We start from the raw sequence: 11,407 nt of genomic DNA on the forward strand, positions 1-11,407 counted from the left end.
CAATCTTGTGTGATAAAGCTAGAAGACTCATTGTGTGGTGCAAATTAGTTTGTGTTGCAACATGTTCACTTGAAGTTCATGACACATTTTAAGTCCTATGTAGAATAAACTTAAGAAGAATATGAATAAGAATATATAAAGACACAAGGTGTAGCATTTGTGATTGTCTTGATCATGAACCCTTTAATGACAAAAATAACTACAACACCTCTTAACTAATAAACAAATAATCCAAGTCATGATGATAAATCAAAGACTAAGGTTATGTTATTCGACAAATTTTATTGCTATATATAACATAACTATCCCAAGTTGTTTTTCTCATTACAAGCATTAAAAAAGTAGCTCTATTAGTGCTTAAAATTATTTTGACTAGTTCACTATATGTAACCCTTACTATCATGTGTATTGAAGGGCTAATTTAAAGGTCCCTTATTTGTACAATCATCATGAATAAAAGATATTACCCTATTTCTATTCAATTCGTGAATATCCCCATTAACAATAATTTTTTGTACATAGGAAAGATCTCAAAAAGAGATTTTAAAAATCTTTTCTTTTGATCAATCTACTTGATAGGCTTACATATTTACGAGGTAAACCCCCATCTAGAATGTCATTAACCTTTGTAGAGTTAACTAATACTCCTTCACCATAGACAATGCACACCAAGTATTTGATTTGCTCCACATATAATATGCACTTGCTCTTCTTGGCATAGAGCTAGTTTTGGTAATGGGTTTACGACACAAACTTTAAAATAACTTCATGACCTTTTAGGTATTTAGAATGTGATGCTACATTATCAAAGAATACAAGCACAAAATCATCTAGGAAGAGATGAAAAATACATTGCATTAGTTAGTTACATGTTGTTGGAGCATTGGTCAATTCAAATGGCATGACAATGAACTCATAGTGTCCATGTTGAGTGTTAAATTCCATCTTTGGAACATCTTGCTCCTTCTAGGATTTGATAGTACCTTGATCTTAGGTCTATGATCTTTGATAAGAATTCAAACTCATGTAGTTGTTCAAGGGAGCTAGCTCATCAATCATGGTTATGGGATACTTGTCCTATAGTTTGTCTAGGAATTCATCAATCTCAAGAATGGGATACTTGTTCCTAATGAGTGTCACTTGGTTTAGTTCTCTAAAGTTAAGATATAGTCTAAGGGATCAAGCTATGGAAAGTTATGTAGTGGGAAGGAAGTTTACTTGGATGATGGACCATAAGATCCTTAAAATGATCTTCATTTATGTAGACATGAACACGAGACAAAGAAGATGGATCGAAACATTGCAAGAGTTTGATCACTTTGAATCAAGTATCGACATGGAAAGAATAATGTTGTTACAAAGGCCTTAAGCCAAAAAGCATTTCTTAATAGCAGGGTCAGAGTCTAAAATCAAAGACCTGTATCCACAACTAACAATCCTATCATAGAGCTTGTATGCCAAGTCATTCCCCATGACAAAGACTACAAACTACTCATCAGAAAAGTACTCCACGATAGGAACATGGATATGAAGCAAGCCAATATAAAGAACTATGATGAATAATATATCCCTTTATTGACAAGATTTCATTTGTATTCCAAGGAGTTAAAAATCAAGTTAAAAATAGGAATATGAAATTTGATGATAAAGATTCCATTTTATTCTTATTGATAATGTATGGTAAGCATATATTTGCATGTCTACAAGCATATTTATTCACATGCAAGAAAGGAATCATTTCAAGGGAAGTGAATATCTCCTTCTAAGATTACTAGTTGGAGGCCATGGCCTAAAAAACAACACCTATAAATTTGACATAATTATACAAATCAATTCCTAACTCAAAGAAATAGAAATGGGAAAAACTAGTTGCAAATATTCATTGTCCTTGATATCGTAATCACAATGTTTCTTTGTGGTTGATCAATGGGATGCCTAATGGTCATGATGTACATATTGCTCGATCCTCATCGCTAACGTCTATTTTATTTACTACAAATACTAGTCAACATGCTAGAAGAAAATAGGAAAAAATGTGTCATATAAAATAATAGCGATAAAGAATGAGTGTACTCATTTGTTTGTTCTAGAATTGGGAGACTTATTCTTTGATCTCATACAAGTCATTAGGGTACTAGCATATTCATTGACCATTTTTATTGTACGTATCCAGAACCCCCATAAAAGAAGGAAGAAACATATCCATGACCATCCAATTGAAGGTTTCCTAGTCCATAGAAATTTGGATATGTAACAATTTTTTCAAGGTCATTTAGACCAAATGGAGCACTATTATATGTGGGATCAGTATAAAATAAGGAGGTAAATTGTGCTGCCCAAGGAAATCCATTAGGAAAGTAGCTGCTCCCCATGGTAGTGGCACTGGCCACATTTATTGTTTGGACCTCTCCACCAAGTTGGACCTCATCAGCAAACACATTTGCAAAATTTGTAACATATTGAGGATCCCAATATCCTACGATAGTTCTATCGATTGAAAAATACCACAAGCCTTGGTTCTACAATTTCATATAAAAAGAAAAATCACAATATGGTTAATATTAGATGTTTCTTATTATTATGTACTAGTGCTATTATAGGAGTGATCTTTAACTTGTTTATTCATTCATTGTGAGACTTTGGATGGTTACTTGAATTGTCAAAGCAAGTCTCACCACTACTAACAATACCACTACTTTTTCTTCTCAAATATAGCCTACAATAGTGTACCAAATTATCTATTCTTGCAGTTTGAAACATGAATCACATGATATAGTGACAAGATCAAACTTTGTTGAAACAAGGAAATATGCTCCCATGTCTTTAAAGGATACTTGGACATCTCTAGAGGGTTGCATAACATAGTATTATGCCTCATGATGTTTTAAGCACCATAAGCATATAAGTATCATTAAGTATCATACCTCAAATATGGCAAAATTAAGCGATTGTTGATTATTTGGATCACCCAGTATAGATGCACCATTTGGAAATGTTTCTCCTAAAGTCCATTGGATGTTTGTTTGTACAAATCCAGGACATAACAAATTGAAACATCCCGTTTGGGAATAGTCATCATTCTGAACCAACATATAACAACAATCAACCATAAATTAGTTTTGTTGCTTATTTTCTTTTCCTTGTGTATATAAAAAAATGGAACTAGCACGCCATCATGATCTACCACATGCATATTCCATGTTGTTCACCTACTTTATATGTACACATATTCCGTGTTGTATACTTGCTTTATATATGCACATATGTGGTATGATCATGTGTAGATAATCACATGTGTATGTGATGCCAGGAGGCATATTCCGCGGTGGATTCCGTGCCACGGTGGATTCCGTGCCACGGTGGATTCCGTGAGGTTTTACGGTGGATTCCGTAAACTTAGATGACCGGGGCTCATACACAAAGAGGATTCTTTGTGCGAGAAGTTGATGGGGACGCCTGTCCTTTTTGGGCGTTTCATTAATTTAGTGTGTACATGGGTGATTCCATAGCGGGTGATTCCGCAAAATGCATATTAAATTAATAAACGTTTATGAGTTTAGAGTGCGCACTCGTAATAAATTAAGGTTAGGATTTATTTCTAACCAGTTGATTTATTTATGTAGCTGAAGACTGCTAGGTATTCACTTTTGTCGGTTTAATTGTATTATTTTACTAATGATTGTGAATGCTTCAGTTGATGTGTAGAGATAACAGCAGTGGCGGAGGAAAGCATTGGAGTTTAGCGAGTATTCGACCTTTGGACTATATTTTGATAGGCGCCACGCCTATATTTTGTTATGTCTATTAAGACATCGATTATTTATTATTATTTTGTATGCGCCTATGGGCACGGATATGTTATTTCTATTTGGACATTGAGATTGGGCGTGCCAGACTCTATGGGCACTGTCCATTAGCTTTATTTTCCTATTTTTGTAGAAAGCAAACTCAAAAGCTAAAAGCTTGTCATATTTTTGTAATTGGGCTATTATTGAGCATGAAGATTGGAAATATACATTAAATACATGCTTTGTGAAGCGCTCACACAAGGCATGGGGGAGATTGAACCCAATTTGTCTCTTGCCTCTTGTCGTGCATGCTTTTACATTGTTTTTTGTGCAAAAAGGTAGAGTTCATTGTTCTTGGGGACCTTCAGGGATTCACTACGTGAGCTATCTGTGACCGATCTGCGCACCAGTGGTATCAGAGCGGAGCAGAGATCAAGAGCTTCCAATCGCTACCAATCTCGGGCGAAGGCGGAGCTCCAGGAACAAACGGGCTCTACAGTCAATCTCGTCGCGAACCGTCGATAGAGGCAGACTTCTGGCGATCAAGAACCCCTGTTTCCACTGTCAGATCGTGAAGGACCAGGCTCTGCAGGCGGAGGACCACGCATACATCTCCATCATCAAGTCGTGGAGTTACAGAGATAAGCTCTCTTCATAATCAAGTTAATTATCATAACAAAGCTTAATCTTAAGCTTAGGGAGCTCTAATATTCAAATCGTGGGCAAAACGGCTTCATCCCGTGATTTCCGGTGGAAAAAACGGCCCCCCCCCCCACGAAAATTTGACGCCGCCTGCTAGTCCACCATTAAGCTTATTAAGCTTAAGCTTAATCACTTAAGCTTAAATCACTGCAAGTTACACAGGGCAGACAAGTCGGTAAACTCCAAGTCCCGCACTTTTGAAGTCAAGTTCAGCAAGTCAATTGAAATCAAGTTCTGCAAGTTCTGCAAGTCGGCCTAAGTTCAGCAAGTCAACAACTCTGCAAGTCTGCTAAGTCTACAACTCTGCAAGTCAGAGTAAATCAGAACTGACTAGTGCTTAAAACTCACAGAAGACTTGTTCGTATGCCAAAACTCTAAACTGGAAAGTTGTTCGCAGCAAGCTGTTCTACCTACCTACAAGTTCGTTGAAGTACTTTCAGCAAACGGATACAGAAATATTGTAGATTTTTTGAAAATTGAGAAAGAAATACCCAAAAATACATAGCCTTGTAACCCCAAATTTGAGCTACGCTCATCCCGCTAACCTGATTTTGAGAGAGAAAGGTTTGTTGAGTTTTACAGGATGACTACCCCACATATGGATGATCCTATGACTGAAGACGACTTACCTGAGCCTACCATGGAACAAAAGCTGGATCTAATCATGCTACAATTGGAAGAAGAGCGAAGGGCTAGGCAAGCATTGCAAGCGCAATTAAAACTTCAAAGAGCATCCACCGATAAAGAAGAACCTCAAGCTGAAGATTTGATTCGACGTACCATCGACGCCACTCTTGAAGCACAAACCATTCGCAAGGAATCCAAGATAAGTAAACGAAGTTTCAAGTTTCGCACTTTCAATGGTATACGAGAAGGAAAGACTGTTTTATCATTCATTAGCCAGTTTGATGACTATTTCCATGAGGAAACTTATCCCGAAAAAGATAAAATCAAGTGTGTTACTAATCATCTGATAGACAGAGCATCACTTTGGTGGACTGTAGTCCGCAAGAGCATAGAATGTCCTGCTACATGGGAAGATTTCAAGAAGAAGTTCATGCAGAATTTCCTTCCACCGCAATTTCATGAGAAGGCTATCAAGCAATGGGATTTACTTCAACAGCGAGATCGTGAGCCTATTCCACAGTATACAGAGCGTTTTTGGAATGCACTCCTACAGCTACGCATGCTTGAAGATGTATCAGAGACGACACATAAGAGAAAGTATATGTCTGGACTTCTTGGACATTACTACGCTGAAGTGAACATGTTCAAGCCTGCTACCCTTGAAGACGCCATCTCCTTAGCTCACGACACTGAAGATAAGTTACGCGGAAGAGACAGACGACCACAACAATTCCAAGCCAACGGTAATTATGGATCTAAACAATTCAATTCCAATTTTAGAAGGTTTAATCCAGGTCGTTTCTCATCACCATCTTTCCGCAAGAATTGGCCTAAACCACCTGCATTACCCTCCAATGTCAATACAAATCCTAAACCTATTCCACAAGCAAATCCAAATGTACCCAGACTTCCAGCCATTGCAAATAATGTAACCAAAGCCAAGCCAATAGTATGCTACAAGTGTCACCAGCCAGGGCATCTCGCAGCAAATTGTCATTCAAAGAAGCCACCAGCACATATCAACTACCTTGGAGCCATGGACGAAGACGAGCATGAGGATATGCCAGATTTCACTGAAGATGAGGATGATCCTACTACTACTTCTGACACTTTACCAGGTATGCCTACCCCACATTCATTATTGACTATGAAATGTATGGTGCATGGAAAGGAAATAACTATCTTGCATGATGACGGTAGTACCCATGACTTTATTTCAGCAAAATTGGTAAAGGAATTGAAATTACATACAGTACCTACGCATTATCGCATAAAAGCTGCATTTTTAGGCACTAGGTACAATGGCACACAAGAAGTACAAGATTTAGAAATTCAAATTGGTGCATACATTGAAAGAAGAAATTTCTTAGTTGTCCCATTACAGTCAAGCGACATTATTCTAGGAATGCCATGGAGACACCAGCATAATCCAAATATAGATTATTCCACGTACACAATGAATATTAATTTTCAAGGAAAATCTATTACATTATATGGTATGCATGCATCTCATATTTTTCCACTGCTTTCGCATACTCAAGCAAAACGTGCACTACGCAAGAATACTAAATCATATCTCATTTGGGTGAATGAATTGCACGCAAAGGAAAATCATCTACACCCTAGGCATAAGGAATTTCTTGCATATTTTAAGGACTGTTTTGCAGAAGACCTACCACCAGGTTTACCTCCTTCACGTCCAGAAGACCATAAGATTGATTTAATTCCTGGCACACAACCACCTTGCAAAGCACCATATAGGCACAATCAAATAGAGCAAAAACAAATCCAGAGTCAAGTTGAAGAATTACTAAATAGAGGCTTAATTCGACCTAGCAGTTCCCCATTCGGTGCACCTGTACTCTTAGACAAGAAAAAGAATAATACCTATCGTATGTGTATTGACTACCGAGCATTAAATAAGATCACTGTAAAGAATAGGTATCCTATACCTAGAGTTGATGACCTTATGGACAAACTGCAAGGATCTTCTATATTTAGTAAAATTGACCTTAAGTCTGGATATCATCAGGTGAGGCTAGATAGTACTGACATATTTAAGACTGCATTCAGGACACAATTTGGCCATTACGAATTCTTAGTCATGCCATTCGGATTAACTAATGCACCTGCCACCTTCAGTAGAATGATGAACCGTATCTTCCTGAAATATCAGTATTGTGTGATTGTTTTCTTTGATGATATTTTGGTGTTCAGTCAAAGTGAAAAAGAGCATTATGAGCATTTATCATTAGTTTTTCAATTACTGAAAGAAAATCAATTGTTTGCAAATCCTGACAAGAGTGAATTCTTTAAGACAGAAATAGAATATTTAGGTCATATTGTATCAAAAGAAGGAATTAAAGTTGATCCTAAGAAAATTGATGCAATATTGCATTGGCCTGTTCCTAAAAATGTACATGAATTACGCTCATTCCTTGGTCTTGCTAGTTTTTATAGGAAGTTTGTACGTAATTTCTCATTACTTGCTTTACCATTAACAAAACTTCTTAAGAAAGGAATTGTTTATCAATGGACTGAAACTCATCAGAAATCCTTTGATTTACTGAAACGTGCATTAACTAATGCCCCTGTTCTACAATTGCCTGACTTTAATAGACCATTCTTTCTAGTTGTGACCGATGCTAGCGGATCAGGAATAGGAGCCGTATTAATGCAAGACAACCATCCAATAGCATATTCTAGTTCTAAGCTGAAATCCTCTGAGCTCAAATATTCCACTTATGACAAGGAACTATTAGCAGTTGTACAAGCATTAAAACAATGGAAGCATTATTTAATGGGTTCAGAATTCATGATAAAGACCGACCAGCAAAGCATTAGACATCTACTTAGCCAACCCCAAATTTTTGACCGTCATATCAAATGGGCTTCCTTCATTCAAAGTTTTCATCCTATCATTCAATACCAACCTGGAAAAGAAAATGTAGTTGCTGATGCATTGAGTAGAAGACCTGCAATTCATAATATTTATATCATATCTTTTGATTCTTTGATTGCTATGAAAGACACATATCACCAGGATATTACTTTTCATTCTGATTGGCAAAAATTAGTTCAAAATAATTTCATTCCTGTTGATTCATTGTCATATAATGATGGATTTATGTTCTTTGAAAAGAGATTGTGTGTTACTATTCCATTCCGATCTTTTGTTTTGAATGAAATTCATTGTCCCCCATATCAAGGTCATAGAGGTATCATATCTACATTACGCATGTTAACTGAAGATTTTTATTGGCCGCATATGGATGCAGATGTATCTAATTTTGTTTCTGAATGTTTGATTTGTCACAGAATAAAGAGACATCATGGTAAACAGTATGGATTACTAATGTCTTTGTCTATTCCATCTAAACCTTGGGAACATATATCTATGGATTTCATTACTGGTTTACCAAATACTAAATCTAACCATGACATGATTTGGACAATTGTAGATAGATTTAGTAAGCAAGCATATTTCATTGCATGTAAGAAAACTTTAACAGCATCACAAGCAGCACAGTTATTTTTTAAAACTGTTTTTACTAACCATGGATTGCCAAAAGTGATTATTTCATATCGAGATTCTAGATTTTGTAAAAATTCTTGGATCACACTGTTTGCAAATCTAGGCACAAAGATTGATTTCTCATCTGCATTTCATCCAGAAACAAATGGACAAACAGAAGCCACAAATAGCACCATTTTAGATCTTTTACGTGCATACACTATCTCTAAACCTCAGACATGGGATACTCATGTACATTTATTACAGTTTGCATATAACAATACACCGCACACATCTACAAAGAAAGCACATTTTGAAGTCATTTATGGATATAGATTATCTATACCTATTGCATCTTTGTCTAATAGAATTCAGAGTGCTGATGATATTGCTACTATGCATAATAGTATTTTTGATGAGGTTAAGGATATGATTGCTAAAGCCCAACAATCATATACCAAACAAGCCAACAAGAAAAGACAAGCCATGAATTTCAAAGTTGATGATTATGTTTGGCTTAGAATAGAAAAGCGTAGACTGCAAAGTGTAGATAGACATCCAGTTGTCAAATTAGCTCCTAGATTCTATGGACCATTTAGAATTATTCATAAGATTAATGACAATGCCTTCAAGTTAGAATTGCCATCTCATTGGAAAATTCATAATACATTTCATATTAGTTTATTGAGACCATTTAGAGGCCAATTACCTATCCACCCTGTATATGAAAACCCACCTTTATTAGAGGAAGAGACTGAAATACTTGAACCAGAAGCAATCATAGACACTGACTACATGACCACTAGAACTGGCCGAAGGTATTCTAGATATCTAGTAAAATTTAAGAACCATCCTGTAGAGTAAGCACAATGGATGCACGCTAGAGACTTAAATGCTTTCCCCACTCTGTTAGCTCCACATTGAGCTAATAGCAATTGAGGTCAATTGCTATCCCACCCCGGGGGTATGATGCCAGGAGGCATATTCCACGGTGGATTCCGTGCCACGGTGGATTCCGTGAGGTTTTACGGTGGATTCCGTAAACTTAGATGACCGGGGCTCATACACAAAGAGGATTCTTTGTGCGAGAAGTTGATGGGGACGCATGTCCTTTTCGGGCGTTTCATTAATTTAGTGTGTACATGGGTGATTCCATAGCGGGTGATTCCACAAAATACATATTAAATTAATAAACGTTTATGAGTTTAGAGTGCGCACTCGTAATAAATTAAGGTTAGGATTTATTTCTAACCAGTTGATTTATTTATGTAGCTGAAGACTGCTAGGTATTCACTTTTGTCGGTTTAATTGTATTATTTTACTAACGATTGTGAATGCTTCAGTTGATGTGTAGAGATAGCAGCAGTGGCGGAGGAAAGCATTGGAGTTTAGTGAGTATTTGACCTTTGGACTATATTTTGATAGGCGCCACGCCTATATTTTGTTATGTCTATTGAGACATCGATTATTTATTATTATTTTGTATGCGTCTATGGGCACGGATATGTTATTTCTATTTGGACATTGAGATTGGGCGTGCCAGACTCTATGGGTACTGTCCATTAGCTTTATTTTCCTATTTTTGTAGAAAGCAAACTCAAAAGCTAAAAGCTTGTCATATTTTTGTAATTGGGCTATTATTGAGCATGAAGATTGGAAATATACATTAAATACATGCTTTGTGAAGCGCTCACACAAGGCATGGGGGAGATTGAACCCAATTTGTCTCTTGCCTCTTGTCGTGCATGCTTTTACATTGTTTTTTGTGCAAAAAGGTAGAGTTCATTGTTCTTGGGGACCTTCAGGGATTCACTACGTGAGCTATCTGCGACCGATCTGCGCACCAGTATGCATGCATGCATATGTGACACACATGCACCAATGTTTATTTTGAAAATAAGATTGCATGCTTCACATGTTTGCAAGTGTTTGTGTGCATGCACACATAATGCACATGAGTTTCTAGATGCAATGTTATGTAAATGATCATCATATGGTCATTACTCTAGATTAAAATCATGTAGTCTACTTTGTATATGTTATTATTCCATACCGTCCAATAGATAAATAAGTGGGGCTCATTGTCCTTAAAGACACTACTTGATACCTAGATCATACAAGACAATATATTAGATAACTTTAAGCTAAAAAAATATTTGGTAATAGTCCACTTGAGAAGCAAGATGCTTTAGATTTTATTATAATTAATAGCCTTTTGCATGTGATTATTCTTGATTTTTAGCCATGTAATGTAGCCAAATATACTAAACAATAGTTTGTATAAGCTTACAATCCATCCAGCCTCCAATGTGGAATAAACGTTAGATTTCGCAATCACCCATATTTGGGAAATGCTAAACTCATCGTCCATAGTAAAGGGACTTTGAATAGACATACCTGTCTCAATGCCACTATAAAAGGCTGTTCGGTCTCCTGAGTATATTGCATACTACAAAAAAAATTTAACTTAGGTCAACATAATGAGTGCTTATATACATATATTGAGCACCAAATAGAGTAGTTTCACACACACACACACACACACACACACACACACACACACACACACACACACACACACACACACACACACACACACACACACACACACACACACACACACACACACACACACACACACACACACACACACACACACACGAGTGCATTCATGAGAGTATTTTGATTGTAGTGCTCACCGCATGCTGTAAAAAATCTGGAATTTTAATACTTCCTGTTGTACCAACTTTAGCATTAGGCCTTCTTCTCTTAACAT

The 11,407-nt window shown here is 36.6% G+C and overlaps 1 protein-coding gene across 1 annotated transcript; it reads right to left on the reverse strand.

The window, feature by feature from the left end:
- Positions 1-2,156: 2,156 nt before the first annotated feature.
- On the reverse strand, positions 2,157-11,002 carry LOC148015221 (protein neprosin-like). The gene is made up of 4 exons (XM_087665185.1): positions 10,922-11,002; positions 10,685-10,738; positions 2,925-3,080; positions 2,157-2,519 (listed from the first exon to the last, which is right to left on the reverse strand). The coding sequence occupies exons 1-4, from the start codon at positions 11,000-11,002 to the stop codon at positions 2,157-2,159; spliced, it is 654 nt and encodes a 217-aa protein (XP_087521311.1).
- Between the last annotated feature and the right edge of the window lie 405 nt (positions 11,003-11,407).

Source organism: Lygodium microphyllum, chromosome 24, assembly GCF_053477565.2.
Source record: "Lygodium microphyllum isolate KBCC chromosome 24, Lygodium_microphyllum_v1.1.10, whole genome shotgun sequence".
Taxonomy (NCBI): domain Eukaryota; kingdom Viridiplantae; phylum Streptophyta; class Polypodiopsida; order Schizaeales; family Lygodiaceae; genus Lygodium; species Lygodium microphyllum.

Coding starts and splice junctions, on each gene's coding strand:
- LOC148015221 (XM_087665185.1), bottom strand. CDS start 11,002: ATGGACGATGAGTTTAGCATTTCCCAAATATGGGTGATTGCGAAATCT. Junction 10,739..10,921: donor CATTGGAGGCTGGATGGATT/GTAAGCTTATAC, acceptor TGTATGATCTAG/GTATCAAGTAGTGTCTTTAA. Junction 2,520..2,924: donor TTAATTTTGCCATATTTGAG/GTATGATACTTA, acceptor ATGAAATTGTAG/AACCAAGGCTTGTGGTATTT.